The 22,782-nt window shown below is 51.2% G+C and overlaps 2 protein-coding genes across 2 annotated transcripts; one reads left to right on the forward strand and one right to left on the reverse strand.

The window, feature by feature from the left end:
• Nucleotides 1-137: 137 nt before the first annotated feature.
• LOC105522939 (NADH dehydrogenase [ubiquinone] iron-sulfur protein 2, mitochondrial) lies at nucleotides 138-13,942 on the reverse strand. The gene is made up of 10 exons (XM_011957578.1): nucleotides 13,869-13,942; nucleotides 8,881-9,214; nucleotides 7,863-7,969; nucleotides 4,248-4,438; nucleotides 1,562-1,682; nucleotides 1,280-1,392; nucleotides 945-1,019; nucleotides 689-766; nucleotides 460-545; nucleotides 138-261 (listed from the first exon to the last, which is right to left on the reverse strand). The coding sequence occupies exons 2-10, from the start codon at nucleotides 8,973-8,975 to the stop codon at nucleotides 138-140; spliced, it is 990 nt and encodes a 329-aa protein (XP_011812968.1). The 5' UTR covers nucleotides 8,976-9,214; nucleotides 13,869-13,942.
• ADAMTS4 (ADAM metallopeptidase with thrombospondin type 1 motif, 4) lies at nucleotides 12,284-21,953 on the forward strand. Its single transcript, XM_011957577.1, has 9 exons — nucleotides 12,284-13,361; nucleotides 14,483-14,806; nucleotides 15,060-15,192; nucleotides 15,732-15,902; nucleotides 17,467-17,753; nucleotides 17,862-18,048; nucleotides 18,296-18,471; nucleotides 19,441-19,616; nucleotides 20,116-21,953. Exons 1-9 carry the CDS (start codon nucleotides 12,729-12,731, stop codon nucleotides 20,540-20,542), a joined length of 2,514 nt encoding a protein of 837 aa, XP_011812967.1. The 5' UTR covers nucleotides 12,284-12,728; the 3' UTR covers nucleotides 20,543-21,953.
• The last annotated feature ends 829 nt before the right edge of the window (nucleotides 21,954-22,782 follow it).

Genomic DNA, 22,782 nt, shown 5'->3' on the forward strand with positions numbered 1-22,782 from the left:
AGTGTTTTGAGAGCAACCTCATCTAACACACACACAAGAGCTCCCACAGACACTGAGAAGTAGGGTAAAGAAGGAAGTAGCAAAGAGAAGAGGCAGGGGAAACTAGCTGGATGATCAGCTGAGAAAGGATGGGGGCCTTACCTATCATAGCAGTCCCCTCGAGAACCAACAGGAACATCAAAGTCAACCTGGTCGTAAACATCATAGGGCTGGGTCTTCCGCAGGTCCCACTGGATGCCTGAGCCCCGAAGCATCACTCCGCTGTGGAGAGCATAATGGGAATAAGGGCCACTCTCCACAAACTAAGTAAGGAGGCTCATTCTTCCTTAGGCTCCCCTGTTGCTCCTTCACATTCAGGGTATGACTAGGAGGATGCCAAGTCTTAAAAGACAAGATATTAGGCTGGAACTCCCCCACTCCCATCCCCACTCCTAAGGAGAGAAGTTGTATTCCCCTCACCTAAAACCATAGTTAAGTGCTTCTTCTGCTGTTACAACCCCAATGTCAATTGTCCGATTTCGCCAGATCCTATTGTTGGTCAGCATCTATTGATCGAGAAAACTGCTGTGTTAATACTCTTCCTTACACTCTTCAAATATCTCTGTATTTCTTTACAACTGGGGAATAAAACCCCACAAGCCCTTCTTGTTGGGGAAAGAGAGATTTTTCCCATTGACTCCTAGCTTACCTCCTCCAACTCATCAAGCCGAAGAGAGAAGTTCTTAGAAAACTCATAAATGTCATCCATAAGCCCAAGGGGTAGGTCCTAGAAGCCAAACGGAGGTGCTATTGAATGTGGCATAGCCTCCGCTGAGGACAGCCAGCTCGGCATCCCCTCCCCCAGGGCTACAGGCTTGGAGTTTCATCATCCAGCACTGCCCTCAAGTGGCCACAGGGAAAATAGGCCTGGGCTGGACGTTTGGGGAAGCCAGGGACCTGCTCACCTGGTGCACTCCTCCTGGCCGGATATAAGCAGCATGCATTCGGGCTCCAGACACTCGCTCGTAGAACTCAAACATCTTCACAGAACATGCTGGGAATCAGTGTCAAAGTCCCAGGCCCCCAGATCCTATGACGGCCTACACCTCCAACCTTCTGCCTTCTTGTGCCCAACCAACCCCTCATGATATAGTCTCTACCAACATAACCCAAGTTAAACATACCTTCTCCCTCTAAATGTTCTCCCATGTTCTCTCTTCTTTTAATCTCCTGTCTCCTTTATACCTTCTCTACTTCCTGCACTTCCTTACCTATTCCTATCCTTTCCTCCCTCCCTTACCTTCTCCCTTTCTTCAAACAGCCAGAAGAAAGGGGTCATGGCCCCAAGATCCAGGGCATGTGTGGTCACAGCCATGATGTGGTTCAACAGCCGTGTGATTTCTCCAAACAGCACTGTGAAGACAAGAAGAAGACCGTATATAGGAGCCAAGCACTGAGGCAGACAGAGAGGTCTGGGCAGACCCTGGGGTCTGAACACTGAGCTTGGGTTCAACAGGGAAGTGGTGGAAAAGGCACTGTGCTATGCTCACAGTGGGCCATGCCAAAAGCCAGGGGGCCATACCTCGGATCCACTGTGCCCGGGGAGGAGGCCGGATGTTTAGCAACTTCTCCACAGCTAGAGAATAGGCCTGTTCATTACACATCATAGACACATAGTCTAGCCGGTCAAAGTATGGAAGGGCCTGGGAAGAGGGAAGAATGTGGGTCACATCTAACAGGCTCAGGAGCCCACAGTCTGGCTGCCTGAAGCCTTGCTCTCAGTGGGCACCAAAAGTTGGTGCTGCATAAGCCTTTCTAGTTTTAGGAGCCCCAATAAGGCAGGTAAAATATTCCCCAAACCAGTAGTATGCTGGTGAATGTTGAAAAACTGGCTCTCCAAAGTGAGGGAGGACTCTGATTTGTTGTGTTTGCCAATTTCCGTGGTAAAACTACTCCCACAATGGCCAATTTTAAGTTACCAATATCATGTAACTGAATGCAGCATTGGGAAGAGTACCACACTATTATACAGTATTTTCACCATACAGACACATTCAAAGCAAATACCTCAAAGGCAGAGCATAGTACAATGTGGTAAAACATTATTGTACAATGATATATCAAGTAATGAGCTTTAAATATTTAATGTTACCTTTGCTTTTAATATAATGTATTAAATCATAAGTTTATATAAATTAATTTCTAACAATGGCTGTGTTCAACAACTGGCTCACAAAACCCCTGAAAATTTCACAACTGCACTCTTGCAAGCCAGTATGAGCTAGCTCCAGGATACCACTGTCAAGAGTTCCCAGCTGGGCACACAGCTCACGCCTGTAATCTACTAAAAATACAAAATTAGCTGCGCGTGGTGGTGCATGCCTGTAATCCCAGCTTCTCGGGAGGCTGAGGCGGGAAATATCACTTGAACCCAGGAGGCAGAGGTTGCAGTGAGCCAAGATTATATCACTGCACTCTAGCCTAGGCAACAAGAGCAAAACTCCATCTCAAAAAATAATAAAAATTAAAAAACTGAGATACTGGCCGGGCGCAGTGGCTCACACCTGTAATCCCAGCACTTTGGGAGGCCAAGGCGGGTGGCTCATGAGGTCAGGAGTTTGAGACCAGCCTGGCCAACATGGTGAAACCCCGTCTCTACTAAAAATACAGAAATTAGCTGGGCGTGGTGGTGGGCACGTGTAATCCCAGCTACTTGGGAGGCTGAGGAACCAGAATCGCTTGAACCCGGGAGGTGGAGGTTGCAGTGAGCCGTGATCGCGCTATTGCACTCCAGTCTGGGCAACAAGAGTGAAACTCCGTCTCAAAAACAAACAAACAAACAAAAATTAGCCTGGCATGGTGGTGTGTGCCTGTAATCCCAGCTACTCTGGGGGCTGAAGCAGGAGAACTGCTTAAACTCGGAAGGCAGAGTTTGCAGTGAGCCAGTATCATGCCACTGCGCTCCAGCCTGGGCGACAGAGCAAGACTCCGTTTCAGGGGAAAAAAACGAACAAACAAAAAACCTGAGATACTGAAGGAGAAAGGCAATCAGTCTTAAGAATATCTGGGAGGGGTTTTTTTTAATCTTTTTTTTTTTTTTTTTTTGAGACAGAGTCTTGCTCTGTTGCCCAGGCGCTGGAGTGCAGTAGCACGATCCTGGCTCACTGCAACTTCTGTCTCCCGGGTTCAAGTGATTCTCCTTCCTAAGCCTCCCGAGTAGCTGGGATTACAGGCACACACCACCACACCTGGCTAATTTTTGTATTTTTAGTAGAGATGGGGTTTTGCCTTGTTGGCCAGGCTGGTCTCGAACTCCTGACCTCAAGTAATCCACCCTCCTCGGCCTCCCAAAGCACTGGGATTACAGGTGTGAGCCACCACGCCCGACCAGAGTGAGGTATTTGAGGAAGACAGAGCACCAGGTAGAAATGGTCCTTCCTCCAGAATGCCAAAAAGCTAAGTCCTAGCTGTCTGCTGAACCAGCTTCAGCTTCCAGGAAGAGGGTGGAGCTAAGATGCTACTAGTTGGGACAGCCTGTTCTTATTCTGATGTCACTGTGACAAGGGTTAATGCTACAGGGGTTAACCCATAGACTCTGCGACCAGAAACTGTCATCACTGAGACTCTTAGGGAATCACATTCTAGTCACTGTTCACCCCGACAATGGGCTGGATCTAAATCCTAATCCTACCATCCTGTTACCACGACCTTTCTTCATGAAGAAAAAAACTTCAGATTCCTGTTAGAGATCCAACTCCTTCAAATCTGACCCTCATCATTTGGGTCATACAGTTCTCCTAAAAATGGCAAACTCTATCCTAAACCCCCTCTCAGTTGCTCTGACTCATTGAATGTTTTGAAAACAAACATAGACAGCTGGAAGATACAAGAATCAGCTGTTAATCTTAGCAAGTTAACGTCTCTCTTCTCTTTCCCTGCCCCTAGGGACACTGGCTTTGACGCACTAGTCTAACGTAAGAGCAGGGAAACTGAGGCACTCAAGTAATGGCAAAGGGGCCAGCCAAAAAGTCAGCCAGAGAAAAGCTGAGTGTAGCTCCAGCTTCAAAGCACTGCTGCTGAATAAACCAAATCCTGATGACTCAAGCATCCCCTGCCACTTCCCTCCATCCATCCAACCAAGAGTAACCTGAACGGGTTACTCCTCTCAACACCCTCTTCCCCTCAGGTTTTAAGGGGAGCAAACTGGCAAAGCCCCAGGCTAAAGCAGCCCCAGATCCCACCAAAAGGCCCCTGTTTGCCCCCCACACCTGAAGATAGGTCTTGTATTCAATGAGTTTCTCAGTGCCTCGGTGCAGGAGCCCAATGTGAGGATCACACTTCCGCACCATCTCCCCACTCAATTCCATCACTAGTCGCAGGACACCATGCGCTGCTGGGTGTTGGGGCCCAAAGTTCAGGGTCATGTTCTTCACCATTGTGTCCTTTGGTGGGTCCACATCTGAGAAGTAGGAAATAGTTCAGAGCCAAATGGTTATTCCCTTGGGATCCCCCAAAAGACAGCAGGGAGTTAGCCTCTTCCTATAGATCTTCTAACTCACCATTGCATACTTTGTTAATTTCCTAATCTCCACTATAACCAGAAGAGGACCCTTAGATGGGAAAAAGGAAGATCTAAACTTTCTGATGACAGACACCATGAATCTCACTCTGTGTGTCCTAGAATACCTTTTTTTCTTTTTCTTTTTTTTTTTTTTTTTGGAGACGGAGTCTAGCTCTGTCGCCCAGGCTGGAGTGCAGTGGCGCGATCTCGGCTCACTGCAAGCTCCGCCTCCCGGGTTTACGCCATTCTCCTGCCTCAGCCTCCCGAGTAGCTGGGACTACAGGCGCCCGCCATCTCACCCGGCTAGTTTTTGTATTTTTTTAGTAGAGACGGGGTTTCACCGTGTAGCTCAGGATGGTCTCGATCTCCTGACCTCGTGATCCACCCGTCTCGGCCTCCCAAAGTGCTGGGATTACAGGCTTGAGCCACCGCGCCCGGCCAAAATACCTTTTTTTCATGGTTCCTAGTCAGTGTGCATAGAATATCTTTTTAATAATAGATAACACTTATATAGCTTTATTATGTGCCAGGCACTACCTTAGACACTTTAATTGATTTAATTCCTACAACTGTTCTGAGTAATAGGTACTATCATTATCTCCATTTTATTGGATAAACTGAGGCCATGGAGCTTAAATGACTTTTCCAGGATCACAAAACTAGTAAGTGGCAGAACCAGGATTTTAACCCAACCTGTTTAGCTCCAGGATCCAAACATCTTAACTACTATGATATACTGCCCTCCAAATGTATCCAATGAATGGCCAACCAGTCAGGAAATGTATACCTAATGCTTACTCCCACTAACGAACTTTTACCCTTAAGAAGCTTACTGTTTTTTTTTTTTTTTTGAGACAGAGTCTCACGCTGTGCCCAGACTGGAGTGCAGTGGCGCCATCTCGGCTTACTGCAAACTCCGCCTGCCAGATTCAAGCAATTTTCCCGCTTCAGCCTCCAGAGTAGCTGGTACAGGCGCACGCCACCATGCTCACCTAATCTGAAGCTTACATTTTAATTTGGGAAAGAAGTACATGTGAAAAACTACGAACAGAGGTCAAATTTATAAGTAACCAAGAAAGTGCCTTAGCCATTAAGTTTTTTAAAAAAGGAAAGAACACTGGGAAGATTTCATGTAGGTAGGATCTGAGCTTAAATATAGGAAATGATTTAGATAGCTAGAAGGGAGAAGAGGCATTCCAGGCTATGGAATCAACATGGGCCAAATCTTAGAAACAAGGAAGTAAACATCCGTGGAATTCTTATTGGGACTTTCCAAGAGAGGGACGATAAGTATTGGGACAAAGTAGGGGGCAGTGATTCAATTATCTGTACATATCATTAATAACAATGAACACTTATAGGGGACTTACATGTGCCAGGCACATGTTATCTCATTTAATCCTTAAAATAATGCTATAAATAGGTGCTTTATTCACTGGTAAATTGAGAGTTGAGATTTGAAACCAGAGCCCACCTTATCCACCAAAATTCTTCATCATGGGCTTTGGAGTGTGACAGACACAAAGAGTACAAATCTGCCTGTGTGTCCTTAACTTTTTTTTTTGGAGACAGTCTTGCTCTGTCACCCAGGCTGGAGTGCAATGGCATGATCTCGGCTCACTGCAACCTCCGCCTCCCAGGTTCAAGTGACTCTCCTGCCTCAGCCTCCTGAGTAGCTAGGATTACAGGCGCATGCCACCACGCCCGGCTAATTTCTGTATATTTAGTAGAGGTGTGGTTTCCCCATGCTGGCCAGGCTGGTCTTGAACTCCTGACCTCAGGTGATCCGCCCACCTCGGCCTCCCAAAGTGCTAAGATTACAGGTGTGAGCTACCGCGCCCGGCCTTTAATCAAGTTTTAATCTCCCTAGACCATACTTTCCTCACAACTGGGGTAATACTTTCATAGAGCTGTTGTAAACATTAAACAAAATAATGCATACGAAAATGTTTGGCAAATGGGAAGCACTCAGCTATTGTTACTGTAAGTTTGTAGAAAGTAACTGCAAGTGTCTTTGAAGGTTTTTGAGCAAGAGTATGAATAACACGGTAAAATAATGTTTGGGGAAGATGAAGGTGATGACATTGTATAGGATAGATGGAAAGGGGACAACATCAGTGGCAAAAACTCAGTAAATAGACTCCTAAAATAATCAGGCTCTAATACAAGATAACTCTGAATAAGAATGATGGCAATGAAAATTAAAAAGGAGAGATGACCAGATGTGAGACATTATGAAAGAATCTACATGGTTTGGTAACTTACTGGACATAGACATGGATGGCAAGATAAAACAGCCAAAGATGACTAAAAAGTTTCAATTCTGAGGGATTAGGGGAATGAGGGTGCCAATGATCAAAATCAAAAATCAAAAGGAAGAGCTAGTTTTGATAGGAAAAAAACGGTTTGTATTCACATAGGTTTCATTTGGGTACCAACGGGAAAACCACCACCTTGTCTGGAGAGGGAGATAATGTAGTGAACCTTACATGTATTGAACATGAGAAAAGCTGGCATTAAGATTTAAATTGGGCTTCCATCCTGGCTAACATGGTGAAACCCCGTCTCTACTAAAAAAATACAAAAAACTAGCCGGGTGAGGTGGCGGGCGCCTGTAGTCCCAGCTACTCGGGAGGCTGAGGCAGGAGAATGGCGTAAACCCGGGAGGCGGAGCTTGCAGTGAGCTGAGATCCGGCCACTGCACTCCAGCCCGGGAGACAGAGCGAGACTCCGCCTAAAAAAAAAAAAAAAAAAAAAAAAGATTTAAATTGATAAGGACTTTTGGGTATTTACTGGGACCCATTCTTTATTTTCTTCTGCAACATCCTTCCTTTCCTTCTCTACTTCACAAATACCTGTTATTATCAGTATTATGTCTGTTGAATTTCATCGTGAAAGAAACAAACAGGATAGGGGCTAAAACTTGCCTAAGACAGAGAGCTCAAGAGCACTTAGAAATCAGCTGGAGGCCAGGCATGGTGGCTTAAGCCTGTATCTCAGCACTTTGGGAGGCTGAGTTGGGAGGATTACCTGAGGCCAGGAGTTTGAAACCAGCCTGGTCAACATAGCAAGACCCTGTCTCTACAAAAGGAAAACTTTCAAAATTAGCTAGTTGTGGTGGCACAGGCCTGTTGTTGGCTTTCTGGGGAGGCTGAGACAGAAGGTTGCCTTGAGCCCAGAAGTTCAAGACTACAGTGAGCCACTTTCGCACCACTGCACTCCAGCCAGGGAGACAGAGGGAGACCCTGTCTCACAAAAAGAAAAGGAAATCAGCTGGGGGCAGGGATGGGTGTGAGTTGGGACAGCAACTCTGGTCACTCACCATTCCAAGGTGGAGGCTTCCAGTGGGCTGTTTCTTTGCTTGGGTACATAACAGCTCCCCCAAACTGCTGTGCCCATTCCACATCTGGCTGCCACTGCCGAGCACCTCTGGGGAGTTAAAGACAAATCCTAGACAAAGAAAGGGCCTGAACAGTGTGTGGTTCCTGTGTTCCCATTTACTCTCAAGGGGACCCAGGAAGGATGTCCTGGAATTTTTTTTTTTTTTTTTTTGAGACGGAATTTCACTCTTGTTGCCCAGACTGGAGTGCAATGGTACGATTTCGGCTCACTGAAACCTCCGCCTCCCGAGTTCAAGCGATTCTCCTGCCTCAGCCTCCCAAGTAGCTGAGATTACAGGCATGCGCCACCAAGCCCGGCTAATTTTGTATTTCTAGTAGAGATAGGGTTTCTCCATGTTTGTCAGGATGGTCTCGAACTCCCGACCTCAGATGATCTGCCCGCCTAGGCCTCCCAAACTGCTGGGATTACTGGCGTGAGCCACCACGCCCGGCCAACGTCCTGGATTTTTTTAATGCCAAGTCACTGATTTGAAGTTAATGTAGCTTCGGCAAAATAAGCTGGAACTCTAAAGGTTCAATTCCTACTAACAAATTATTCCTGGAATAACTTCACCCATCACCCCTGGGCATGCAAGGTTGGGATCCTAGCTTCTTTATATTTTCATCGTATTGATATTATCAACCAGGTGAACATGAACGTAAGAAAAGCGTTTATTCAAGGTCAACGACAGAGACAGCGAGCATTCTGGCTCTTTGGCTGAGTTTTACTCAGGTATGACAGGAGAGGTGCATTCTGATTTCACCTCTGGACTGAACGAACTCTAGACCCTCTCCCCTCCCTCGCCAGAGTGGGCGACACCGCATCTTGTAGCCCAAGAAATCAGGGATGGACAATGGGGTCACAGTCTTGGGTTATTCTTTTCTGGGGGAGTAAAGCGTCCCCAACCTGAGAAACCCTAGACTTGGAGAAAGTGTGTCGAGGGCTGCCCTCGATCTCACCTGCTGGGCTGAATCGGCAGTCGGACTCCAGCCCCAGGCCGCAGCACCTGGGCCGCGATGCCCCGGAGGCCGCACACAGCCCTCAGCGCCGCCATCTTACTCCGGCTGTAGACTGCGGGAAGGAGAACCGGGCGGAAGTGACTCCAGCGCGCCTCCTTGTTGGCTTCTCACCTATTCGCACAGTGAAGCCGCCCTTTTGGAAGCTGGCAGGGTCGTTTACCGTCGACCTGACAACATCCGGGTCCTGTGACTCGGCTTCACTTGCGTTTAGATAACGGTGACAGCCATCATCTTTACTGAGGGCGGTTCCTCCCACAGCTCCTGGCTGGCTTTTCTAGGAGCGAGCAAGGGAAAATTGCCGTTCCTGCGAGGGGCAAATACTTCGTGCTCTCTCGCCGAGCCGGCTTGCGTATCTCGGAAACGCGCAGCGCTTCCTTCCCTACTCCCTTCAGCCTTGGCCGCCCTCCCGCTTTAGTCCTGCTCTCGGATTGTATCTGAGCCCTGCCCTTACAGGGTAGCCCCAGGCTTTGCCAATTACCTTCCCATCACTGAATCCAAAAGATCGGAGTCGGGAAAGCCAGCTAATTTCCAGATGTCCTAAATTGAGATTGGAGAAAGGAGCCTAAGTGGGGCTGGGCGGGTCAGAGAGCTCCCGCCAAACCAAAACAAAAAACAATAGGATTGCCAAGGCCACCGGCATTGGTGGTGCGGAGGGGAGTATAGGGGTGTGTAGGAGCCACCTCATCCCACATGGGGGAATGGAGGTCCTCTGTGGCTGACCCTGACATCCGCCAGGCTTCCCGAACCTACAGAATCATAGACCCAGGAAGCACCCTTAGAGATGCCTCACACCCCACTTCCGTCTTGCGTCAGCCACCTTTCTCTAACGTCTTTCTGACCCTGCTATAGCCCTCCTGGGTAATGGCCAATAGCATGGAAATGTAGTAGCACCAGGAGTCTGATCCCAATTCTGTATGGACAAAGACTTTTCCAGCCTTAGAGGCTAGTTCCTGTTTTCTCCCTCTGCCTCTAAGCCCAACTCCAGCTGGGCCACCCACCCGTAGAGTCTGTACAACTCTCCAACTCTGAGCCTGGAAAGACGCCTTCCCCAGATATCCCCTAGACAGGATCCCTGGGACACAGCCCACCAGCAGCACAGCAGGGTGAGGCAGACAGACCAGGAAGCAGAGACGGAGGAATTCTTCACTGCAGAGAAAGAGGGGAAAGCCAGACTTCTGGCCTGGGAATTGACCTAATGGGAACTGTACCAAAGGGTGGGGCCAGATCCTTGGCTGTGGGAACTGACCAGGACCTGAGCTAGACAAGGGAGCTGCCACAGAGCCAGGGCAGAGGTTTGGTCCCTCTGCTCTCCTCATTCCTTGCTCTTTCCCTGGGCCTTCTTTCTGTCTATTGTTGAAACACAGCAAATGTGGCCATGGTGGTGGGGGATGGGAAGGATTGCATTTATTTGCCTTGATCCAGCTTGGGAGAAATCAGGATAGACTCTGGGTTGCTTGGCCCTGGGGGCAGCTAGAGCTAGGACTGGCGTGGGGGCTTCTGAGGGGCTGCCTAGGACACTGCAGCTTTTGTGCCTTCTCCCGGCTGCCAACACCCCCACACACACTGCTGCAACCACTCTAAAGCCCTTTGTCTTTCACTGCTTAGTCACCCCCTTTGTCCTCATCTCAAATAGGGGAGTGGAAAGGGGCAGTAGAGTTCTCTGGTGATAGCTCCTCTTGCCCCTGCCCCTTCTGGTCTCCCATCCCTTGTCTGATTCCTCTAGTCCCAGCCCCCTTGGCTTAGAACCAGGGTCAGGCAAGTGGTGGGTCAAGAGGTGGGTCTGGCAGTCACAAGGGGGTGGGTGATCCAGGAAGTGACAGGCACCAGGGCAGGTATTACCGACCTGAGCAGGAAGGGAGGGGGAAAGGAAGTATTCTGACGGATATGATATGCGGGGGACAGGAGGTGACAAAGCAGAGTGAATAGGGGAATAGAGGCAGGAGGAGGTGGTCCACTTCTGGGAAAGGAAAGGGACTGCTGACTGCACTCTCCTTCCTGGGGATTTCCTGGGGAAACAAGCAGCCAGAGGATGGGGTGAGCAGAAATTGCCCCTACTTCTGAACCCTTCCTTGCCTTGAGAGTTCACACCCAAGACCTCCTTTGCGAGTTCCCTCAGATCCAAAGTCAAAGGAATAATTTGCTTCCTTCCCTAACACCACCTCTTCCTCCCCGCCACTCTCCCACCCCAGGCAATGGATTTCTCCCAGTACCCTAATTTCCCTATAAGCACAATGCTGCCTCCACCCTCTCCCTGCCACAGGGAAAATTAAAAAGAAAAGATTACTAGATATTCCAGGAACCATTGGGTTCTCAGAGCAAGGTGGGGTGGGTGGTGGGAGCCAGGTGGGGATTCCCCCAGACTGATACTGGGTGAATCTGGGTTCCTGAGAGCAAGTCTTGCCTATGCTGGGGGCTGGCTGACTTGAGGCTGGGGGAGGGTTTAGGGCAGTTGGGAGTGGGTAGGAGAAGGGCCAAAAGCCTGGGGGAAGCTACTGGGAGCTGGGCCAGGGAAATGGGGAGTCAGGAAGTGGGGAGGGGGAACCCTGGGGGGAAACGGAGGCGGAATGGCTGTTCTGGGCTTTGGAGGGGGTGGGTAGTGGTAACTCGGGAAGGGGGATCCTGAGGGAGAGAAGGGACGTTAGAAAAGAGGAGGTGCCATCCTGGATCAGCCTATAAAAGGAAAAGTCGTTAACCCCTCCTGCCTTGTCATCTGCTGCCTCCAGTACCTTCATTCCAAGCAGGATTATCCTACCTTTGGGCAGTCAACTCCATGATCACTGTCTCCTTGCTTCCCCCATTCCTCTGCCTCTTTTACTCTTCCCAGTTGCTCAGTTCTACCCTGAGCCATGTCAATTACCTCCTTTCTTTGTTCTTCCCTCTTGATGTCTCCTTACCTGTTCCCTACCCTCTTTTCTCAGGCAGTTCACTCAGTCCCCGAAGCCCTGGAAACCAGCCACTAGGGCCAAAGGGCAGCATGAGGGAGCCTTGAGAAAAGAGAGGCCATGCTAGGTTAGACTATAAGAGCAGGAATTCTCCCAGGACTGTTATCCTATCTGTGCATGCTGGCCAGGCCCTTTCCCTCACTCTCTGCCTCTCCTGGGGCTCTGTCCCACCAAAAAGGGAAAGAGACAGCTGAGGGCTGATTGTGGAGTTTGGGAAAAGGCTATGTCATCAGCTGGCCCAGTGCCTATTATCCATTCGACTGCTAGAGATTTCCCTCCCCTGGGCAAGTCCCATTTTTTTGGGAAGCGATGATACATCCATCTGAGTCCCACCGACAGAGCTCAGCTGAGTGGCTTAGAGATCAGCCAATCAATCGCAGAGGCTCACCATGCTTAAAAGAGCTGGCGCGGAGAGAGGCTGGGGAGAACCCACAGGGAGACCCACAGACCCATAGGCACGAGAGAGACAGAGGAGGAAAGAGAGACAAAGGCACAGCGGAAGAAGGCAGAGACAGGGCAGGCACAGAAGCGGCCCAGACAGAGTCCTCCTACAGAGGGAGAGGCCAGAGAAGCTGCAGAAGACACAGGCAGGGAAAGACAAAGATCCAGGAAAGGAGGCCTCAGGAGGAGAGTTTGGAGAAGCCAGACCCCTGGGCGCCTCTCCCAAGCCCAAGGACTAAGTTTTCTCCATTTCCTTTAAAGGTCCCCAGCCCTTCTGAAAACTGCCTCTGACCTTGGCAGGAGTCCAAGCCCCCAGGCTAACAGAGAGGAGCTTTCCAAAGCTAGGGTGTGGAGGACTTGGTGCCCCAGACGGCCTCAGTCCTTCCCAGCTGCAGTACCAGTGCCATGTCCCAGACAGGCGCGCATCCCGGGAGGGGCTTGGCGGGGCGCTGGCTGTCGGGAGCCCAACCCTGCCTCCTGCTCCCCATTGTGCCGCTCTCCTGGCTGGTGTGGCTGCTTCTGCTACTGCTGGCCTCTCTCCTGCCCTCGGCCTGGCTGGCCAGCTCCCTCCCCCGGGAGGAGGAGATCGTGTTTCCAGAGAAGCTCAACGGCAGCGTCCTGCCTGGCTCGGGCGCCCCTGCCAGGCTGTTGTGCCGCTTGCAGGCCTTTGGGGAGACGCTGCTACTAGAGCTGGAGCAGGACTCCGGCGTGCAGGTTGAGGGGCTGACAGTGCAGTACCTGGGCCAGGCGCCTGAGCTGCTGGGTGGAGCAGAGCCTGGCACCTACCTTACTGGCACCATCAATGGAGATCCGGAGTCGGTGGCATCTCTGCACTGGGATGGGGGAGCCCTGTTAGGGGTGTTACAGTATCGGGGGGCTGAACTCCACCTACAGCCCCTGGAGGGAGGCACCCCTAACTCCGCTGGGGGACCTGGGGCTCACATCCTACGCCGGAAGAGTCCTGCCAGCGGCCAAGGTCCCATGTGCAACGTCAAGGCTCCTCCTGGAAGCCCCAGCCCCAGACCCCGAAGAGCCAAGGTAGGCAGCCCTGGAGTCTGTGTCTTGCGGTGTCCTCCCGCCATGTCTGTCCTACTGACCCCTATTCACCCTCTCTCCACCCACTTCCACTTCTGGCCATTCTGCTTCCCTCCCTTCTGCCTGCCTTTCCTCTTTCCATGAGCCTGCTTTCTTGGTAAGGCTCAGGCCTCTCCCCTTCACCCTTCTCCTAGCCAGACCCACCGAGGGTTCTCAGAGGTGGGTCAGAGACTCTGGGCTGGGAATAACTGCTCCCCCTCCCCACCCCACACCTTCCTGGCCATGGCATCTCCTACTGGCACAGTCCCCAGCAGTAAAGGTCTCCTAACAGCCCCTTGGCCTTGGCTCTTTTCTCTGCCCCAAATTTGATTTTCATCCCCCATCCCCAGCTAAAGGAGTGAGATTTGAGGCCCTAGGGCTTGGTGTCTGGCTTCTGATGCTGCCTTTAAAATCACTGTGGCAAACTGCAAACTACGGCAGGAGTGGCGAGAGAGGGAGGGTATCCCATACCTCCTTCTGGTCAATCCCCTTCCCACACTGTGGCCGGACTGCGAGGCTGCCTGAGGCTCCATCCTTTCCTCCCTCCCACTCCTAGTCTCCCGCTTCTTCCCTTCCCTCCTCCCTCCTCCCTCTCCAGCTTTAATCTAGACCAGACGCTCCCTCCACACCCGCCACGCTGAGCTCTGGCCCTGGCCCTAGCTGCTGACTGAATCGTTCCTCCAACCACACAGGGCAGACACGTTGCAGCCCAGCCCTCTAGCCCCGGTCCCATAGGTCCCAGACACACTCAGGCCTGGAGAACCCCAAAGTGCCTCCTGACGCCAGTCCAGGCTGCTCTCACCCCTGGGGCTCCCGCAGCCCTGGGATGTGGCGTCCCCTTCTCCTCCCCTTCTTAGAACCAGCTGCTGACTCCTCAGAGTTACCACAAAAGCCCTGGGATTTGGTGTTGGGGGAAGGGCCCAACCAAGACCCGCCAGGAGTCAGGAATAGGGGGGGTGGGGGGTGGGGTGGCACCCAGCTGACTATGCTGAGTTCAAGACCCAGGAAGTGAGGGATTGGAGAATCAACCAACCCATGGGTCTGAGAGGCTATTTCAGGTTCTTCCTCTCCCTTTTTCTCTCCAGCGCTTTGCTTCACTGAGTAGATTCGTGGAGACGCTGGTGGTGGCAGATGACAAGATGGCCGCATTCCACGGTGCAGGGCTAAAGCGCTACCTGCTAACAGTGATGGCAGCAGCAGCCAAGGCCTTCAAGCACCCAAGCATCCGCAATCCTGTCAGCTTGGTGGTGACTCGGCTAGTGATCCTGGGGTCAGGCGAGGAGGGGCCCCAAGTGGGGCCCAGTGCTGCCCAGACCCTGCGCAACTTCTGTGCCTGGCAGCGGGGCCTCAACACCCCTGAGGACTCGGACCCTGACCACTTTGACACAGCCATTCTGTTTACCCGTCAGGTGAGGCCCCAGTCAGCACCGCAGGCCATGCACTGCACAATTCTAAGAAGCACCACTACATAGACTATGATGCAAATGATGTTCCTGGAGTTGTGTGACATGGTGCCTTGCCCCAGCCACACTGCCATGTGTGGCTACCTAGGCCCTGACAGCACTGGGTCCTCAGTGCCCAGGTCCCCAGGAATCTAGATCTCAACCCAATGGACCCAGGTGTCTTGGCTGTCTATGCACCTTCTATGATCCCTCTCCACAGGACCTGTGTGGAGTCTCCACTTGCGACACACTGGGTATGGCTGATGTGGGCACCGTGTGCGACCCGGCTCGGAGCTGTGCTATCGTGGAGGATGATGGGCTCCAGTCGGCCTTCACTGCAGCTCATGAACTGGGTAAAGTGGGGGTGGATGAGAAAGGTATTAGGGAGGAGAAGGTGGGGGAGGGGGTACTAAGTTCACCACAGTGTTAATGGGGGCCCCAAGGTATTCTTCCCCCAGGCCTAGGTATAGGGCTATTACTCCTCTCTGCTCCAGGTGTAGACATACATTTACATTTTTCTATTAAACTAGTTGGTAGAAACTACTGTGATCTCTCTTTCTCTCTCTCTCTCTCTTTCTCTCTCTGTGTGTGTGTGTGTGTGTGTATTTGGAGGGGAAGTCAGAGAGGGAATGGGTGGGTCACAGTTGGGAATGTTGGCTATAAGGAAAAATGGATAGGGAGGGGCTCGGAGTATATTTTGGGGAAGAGGAGACACAGAAAGAGACGGGGCTACATACTGGGAGCCCTGAGAGTACCAGAAAGGAAGGGACTGGGGGCAGGGTGAGGTGGGGAATGGATCTGATCATCCACAGCTGCAGCCAGATTTATGATGGAGTCCCTCAGGGCATGACGAAGGGACCCTCAGATCCTATCAGGGCCTCTGCTCCCACAGGTCATGTCTTCAACATGCTCCATGACAATTCCAAGCCATGCATCAGTTTGAATGGGCCTTTGAGCACCTCTCACCATGTCATGGCCCCTGTGATGGCTCATGTGGATCCTGAGGAGCCCTGGTCCCCCTGCAGTGCCCGCTTCATCACTGACTTCCTGGACAATGGCTATGGTAAGCAGATGGCACTTACCTTTCCCTGGGTAGGACTCAATTCCTGTCCTCCAGGGCACTCTCACTTCTGCTGCATTCTGCATGGGCCAAATTGCCTCCCCAAAGTGTGCTTCCTCTGCAGTGTGGGAAGGGGTGAGAAATGCTGCTGTCTTTCTGTCTTTGTGTAGTTCTCACTTCCTCCCAGAATAAATAGCATAGCTAGAGGAGGTGAATTTTGGCTCAGTAGAATTAGAACGGACCTTCTGAGGGCCAGAACTGTGCACCACTGGAAAGGGCTGGCTGTGAAGGACGTGATTACCTTGTCACGCAGTGAGGTATGCAAGAATAGCAGGATGACTGCCACTAGGCAGAGATGTTGATGAGAAGCAAACTCAAGTATTCTATAGTTGGTTAGAATAGGCAGAACTGGGCCGGGCACGGTGGCTCAAGCCTGTAATCCCAGCACTTTGAGAGGCCGAGACGGGCGGATCACGAGGTCAGGAGATCGAGACCATCCTAGCGAACACGGTGAAACCCCCGTCTCTACTAAAAAAATACAAAAAACTAGCCAGGTAAGGTGGCGGGCGCCTGTAGTCCGAGCTACTCGGGAGGCTGAGGCAGAAGAATGGCATAAACCCAGGAGGCGGAGCTTGCAGTGAGCCGAGATCGCGCCACTGTACTCCAGCCTGGGCGACAGAGCGAGACTCCGTCTCAAAAAAAAAAAAAAAAAAAAAAAAAGAATAGGCAGAACTGAGTTCCTATCATTATTCCATTTTGTTTGTTTGTTTTTAAAATAGAGATGAGGTCTCACTGTGTTGCCTGGGCTGGTCTCCAACTCTTAGGCTCAAGCAATCCTCCCACCTCAGCCTTCCAAAGTGCTGCAATTACAGGCATTCAGCAACCATGCCTGGCCTCTTATTCTGTTCTTTAAGCAGGTGTAGATGTGTGACTGTAAGTTACTTCACCTCTCTGTGTTTGTAGTTGATGTGTCAGATAAGTATAATAGTGGTACCTATCTCATAGGTATTTGCCATGGTTAAATACATGCTGGTCAAGCATTTAGCCAATGCTCATCACATAATAAGCATCCAATAAATTATGGTTGCCCATTAAAGCCTCTTACAGGGCTAGGCACAGTGGCTTACACCTGTAATCCCAATGCTTTGGGAGGCTGAGGTGGGAGGATTGCTTGAGACCAGGAGTTTGAGATTAGCCTAGACAACATAGCAAGACCTTATGGCAACAAAAAATTCCAAAAAATTAGCTGGACATGGCACATGCCTGTAATCCCAGCTACTTACGAGCCCAAGGCAGGAAGTTTGCTTGAGCCCAGAAGTTTGAGGCTGTAGTGAGCCGTGATCATGCCACTGTACTACAGCCTGAGTGACAGAGCAAGACTCTGTCTCTGAAAAAAAAAAAAGTAATTAAAATATAAATTATAAATAAAAAAAAATTTTAATTCTCTATAGTCCTAGGATTGTTTTTATAGGCTCCATAAGGCCCCAGGGAGCCTAAGCTTTCTGCTGGCAATCCTGAATGCTCCCCTCAGGCTGTTGCTGACTTTGTGCCCCAACCCCCTTCTCAGGGCACTGTCTCTTAGATAAACCAGAGGCTCCATTGCATCTGCCCGTGACTTTCCCTGGCAAGGACTATGATGCTGACCGCCAGTGCCAGCTGACCTTCGGGCCCGACTCACGCCATTGTCCACAGCTGCCACCGCCCTGTGCTGCCCTCTGGTGCTCTGGCCACCTCAATGGCCATGCCATGTGCCAGACCAAACACTCGCCCTGGGCCGATGGCACACCCTGCGGGCCCGCACAAGCCTGCATGGGTGGTCGCTGCCTCCACATGGACCAGCTCCAGGACTTCAATGTGAGATCCTAGGGCAGGGGTGGGGTAAAGGGCCCAGGGGTGTGGGGACCAGCCCTAAGCCCGGGAGAGAGTTCACTTATGCCCCACTTCCATTCTGTGCCTTTGCAGACTCCACAGGCTGGTGGCTGGGGTCCCTGGGGACCATGGGGTGACTGCTCTCGGACCTGTGGGGGTGGTGTCCAGTTCTCCTCCCGAGACTGCACTAGGCCTGTCCCCCGGAATGGTGGCAAGTACTGTGAGGGCCGCCGTACCCGCTTCCGCTCCTGCAACACCGAGGACTGCCCAACTGGCTCAGGTGAGGAGTAGCAGGGATGGGAGCCCTTGGGAGGGGACAGTAGAGCAGGAAGGACTGTCCCTTGAGTGCAAGACCAAGGGGGTGTTGATTCCCCTGCTGTTGTGGGGAGTGCCTTTAACCTCTGGGAATTGTCCTTGGCCGTCTGTGGGGAAGAGCAGAGCTGTGCTGTCTAGAGCTCTCAGGGGCTGGGTGGAGGGGTGTGGGGTGATGTGAGGAAGGAGGGGCCCTGACTGTTTTACCCCTCCAGCCCTGACCTTCCGCGAGGAACAGTGTGCTGCCTACAACCACCGCACCGACCTCTTCAAGAGCTTCCCAGGGCCCATGGACTGGGTTCCTCGCTACACAGGCGTGGCCCCTCAAGACCAGTGCAAACTCACCTGCCAGGCCCGGGCACTGGGCTACTACTATGTGCTGGAGCCACGGGTGAGGGTCAGGACACCCCCAGGTCCTGTCTATGGTCACACCCCTGCCCAGTGCTCCCTCTGCTTTCTGATAACAAAGATCCCCCAAAGTAACCCTGTTCCCACAGCCATGCCAGCCCAGTCCAGGATTCCACTCAGACTTATCTGTACATGGGTATCAGGAAAACAAGCCCCAGACTCCAGATACTTGGCCAGTAGGTCCCTCTAGCCTATCCTATTTCCTGTGGTTTCTTTTCCTCTGACTCCCCATCTTCTAGTGCTGCATTTGGTGAGAATGGAATGTGTGGCCTTTCGGGCAAGTCCTTGACCCCTCTTCCATGGGCTCCTCTGTCAAATTACAGTGGTGGCCTCATTCAGCTCCTGGACAGCCAGCCCTCAATGGACAGGCCTTCTGGAGATGACTGAAGTCCCCACATTCCGTCTCTATGATAGGGTGGTGGGTTGAAGGCTGCACAAAAAAAAACAAGCCCTAGGAGCATTTTGCTCCCTTCGCCCCAACCTGAGAATTTCTACAGGCTGATTGCCCTCTAGCGTCCATTTAGGGACAGTGCCATGAAGGTTTAGGGCTTGCTGCTAGGACCAGACAGACCTGCACTTCCCATCTTGGCTCCTCTGCTTGCCATTTGTATGGCTTTTGGACAGGTTCCTTAACCTTTCTAAACCTCAACGTTCCATCCCTAAAAACCTCAAATAGTGGTGGTGAGATTTACTTTTGTGTTTGTAAAACACTTAGCATGCTGTGTGATTCATACTCAGTGCTCTGAAAATGCTGGCTAGATGTTATATGTGATAATAATTATTATTGTTATGATTATCACCCACATGGTGGCTGGCACTCACCCATCTACATCCCTTACTTCATCCAACTTTTCCGACATCCCTTCCCTGATGGGACATGGATCTTGTTTGACTTACCAACCCCTCTTGACTTAGGAGGAACCTTCGGCATTGTTCTTTCTCTTCTCCTCAGGTGGTAGATGGGACCCCCTGTTCCCCGGACAGCTCCTCGGTCTGTGTCCAGGGCCGCTGCATCCATGCTGGCTGTGACCGCATCATTGGCTCCAAGAAGAAGTTTGACAAGTGCATGGTGTGCGGAGGGGACGGTTCTGGCTGCAGCAAGCAGTCAGGCTCCTTCAAAAAATTCAGGTTCTTTCACCATCATTCCTCTCTCTACCTTCCTGGACATTCTGGGTCCTGGAGATGCAGAGGGGAACTCAGCACTGTTTCCACTCTCAAAGAGCTCACAGTCTAGCGGGAGATAGATGAGTAGGCAGCTACAGTGCAGTGTCCCATGTGTTCATCCGAGGTCGAAACAGGGTGTTGTGAGTGCCCTTGTGGACATCAGGGAAGGCTTCCTTGGAGGTGACCTCTGAGCCGAGTCTCAGAAGGAGGGTAGGAATTAGACAGGTACCAAGGAAGTGGGACTTGGAAGGGCACCTCAATAAGGGGGCAGTGGGTGTAAAGGTCCAGAGATAAGAGGCAAAGGGCACATGTGCATGTAGCTCTGATCCAGACTGAACAGCTCATATAGGATGGGGTGACGACCATCTACACACATGTACACACATGTAGTCACATAAACACAGCTCAGAAAGCTGAGGGGATTCAGGTGATCCTGAGCTCTCCGTCTACTCCTTCCACACAGGTACGGATACAACAGTGTGGTCACTATCCCCACAGGGGCCACCCACATTCTTGTCCGGCAGCAGGGAAACCCTGGCCACCGGAGCATCTACTTGGCCCTGAAGCTGCCAGATGGCTCCTATGCCCTCAATGGTGAATACACACTGATGCCCTCCCCCACAGATGTGGTACTGCCTGGGGCAGTCAGCTTGCGCTACAGCGGGGCCACTGCAGCCTCAGAGACACTGTCAGGCCATGGGCCACTGGCCCAGCCTTTGACACTGCAAGTCCTAGTGGCTGGCAACCCCCAGGATGCACGCCTCCGATACAGCTTCTTTGTGCCCCGGCCAACCCCTTCAACACCACGCCCCACTCCCCAGGACTGGCTGCACCGAAGAGCACAGATTCTGGAGATCCTTCGGCGGCGCCCCTGGGCGGGCAGGAAATAACCTCACTATCCCGGCTGCCCTTTCTGGGCACCGGGGCCTCGGACTTAGCTGGGAGAAAGAGAGAGCTTCTGTTGCTGCCTCATGCTAAGACTCAGTGGGGAGGGGCTGTGGGCGTGAGACCTGCCCCTCCTCTCGCCCTAATGTGCAGGCTGGCCCTGCCCTGGTTTCCTGCCCTGGGAGGCAGTGACGGGTTAGTGGATGGAAGGGGCTGACAGACAGCCCTCCATCTAAACTGCCCCCTCTGCCCTGCGGGTCACAGGAGGGAGGGGGAAGGCAGGGTGGGCCTGGGCCCCAGTTGTATTTATTTAGTATTTATTCACTTTTATTTAGCACCAGGGAAGGGAACAAGGACTAGGGTCTGGGAGAACCTGACCCCTGGCCCCTCATAGCCCTCACCCTGGGGCTAGGAAATCCAGGGTGGTGATGATAGGTATAAGTGGTGTGTGTGTGTGTGTGTGTGTGTGTGTGAGAGTGAGAAAATGTGTGTGTGCTTATGTATGAGGTACAACCTATTCTGCTTTCCTCTTCCTGAATTTTATTTTTTGGGAAAAGAAAAGTAAAGGGGAGGGTGGGCCTTCAGGGAGTGAGGGATTATCTTTTTTTTCTTTCTTTCTTTTTTTTTTTTTTGAGACAGAATCTCCCTCTGTTGCCCAGGCTGGAGTGCAATGGCACAGTCTCAGCTCACTGCATCCTCCGCCTCCCAGGTTCAAGTGATTCTCATGCCTCAGCCTCCTGAGTAGCTGGGATTACAGGCTTCCGCCACTACGCCCTGGCTAATATTTTTTTTTTTTTTTTAAGACAGAGTCTCGCTGTTGTCACCAGGGCTGGAGTGCAATGGCGTGATTTCAGCCCACTGCAACCTCCACCACCCGGGTTCCAGCAATTCTCCTGCCTCAGACTCCCAAGTAGCTGAGATTACAGGCACCCACCACCATGCCCGGCTAATTTTTGTATTTTTAGTAGAGACGGGGTTTCACCATGTTGGCCAGCCTGGTCTCGAACTCCTGACCTCAGTTGATCCACCTGCCTTCGTCTCCCAAAGTGCTGGGATTACAGGTGTGAGCCACTGTGCCCAGCCATGCCCAGCTAATTTTTGTATTTTTAGTAGAGACAGGGTTTCGCCATGTGGCCAGGCTGCACTTGAACTCCTGACCTCAGCTAATCCACCTGCCTCGGCCTCCCAAAGTGCTGGGTCACCACGCCTGGCACATATTTTTAAAATCTAAATTTAATTCTGCTATTTATATGATCCTTTTGGAGTTAGACAGATGTGGTTGCATCCTAACTCCATGTCTCCGAGCATTAGATTTCTCATTTGCCAATAATAAGACCTCCCTTAGAAGTTTGTTGTGAGGATTAAATAATGTAAATAAAGAACTAGCATAATGCTCAGCATCTAGTAAGTGCTCAACAAATGGCAGCGCTGTTACTTACTATTATCAAATTTCTGTCCACATCCACTCTCTATATGCACTTGAAGGTGGCAAAGATCCACATCCATGGTGCCTGCCTTTATCCTCAGGGTCCGTTCCTTTGGTTGGCAGACCCCTATCCAGGGTTCTGAGGGACCAACAGAGAAAGGAAAATTTCATCCCTCACCTCTGGAGGTTCCCAATCACAGGAAGGAGACATAGTAAACACATGGCTACAAATACAATTGACAAGAACATGAAGGTGCAGGATAACAAGAACAGATAACAAGAACAACTGCATCAACACAAATGAGTGCTTAGTAATGAGGGTGATAGTTGAGGGGTCTGGGTTTCACAACAGTAGAAAGAGCACTGGAGTGGGAGCCAGCGGGTCTGGATTCGATTTGGGGCTCGGCATCTTATTAGCTGAGTGGTGTTGGGTAAGTCACTGATGCTGAGCCTTAGCTTGCTCATATGGGACTAATGGTATCTACTTCCACAGAGTTGTTCTGGGAACAAATGCTAGAATATTTTCAAAATACTAAAGGTTATAGCCATGGCCATGTGAGAGGTTACCCCTGTGACTACCTGAAGATGGAATGGGGTCTCCAGAATCTGCCAGTGTAAACTCAGCAGAATGCCTAGAAGATGTGAGATTATAATAAAATTTCATAAAACAAAAACAGCCAGGCATGGTGGCTCACGCCTGTAATCCCAGCACTTGGGGAGGCCAAGGTGGGCAGATCACAAGGTCAGGAGATTGAGACCATCCTGGCTAACATAGTGAAACCCCGTGTCTACTAAAAATACAAAAAAAGGCCGGGTGCG

The sequence above is a fragment of the Colobus angolensis genome, unplaced genomic scaffold (assembly GCF_000951035.1).
Source record: "Colobus angolensis palliatus isolate OR3802 unplaced genomic scaffold, Cang.pa_1.0 Scaffold447, whole genome shotgun sequence".
NCBI lineage: Eukaryota > Metazoa > Chordata > Mammalia > Primates > Cercopithecidae > Colobus > Colobus angolensis.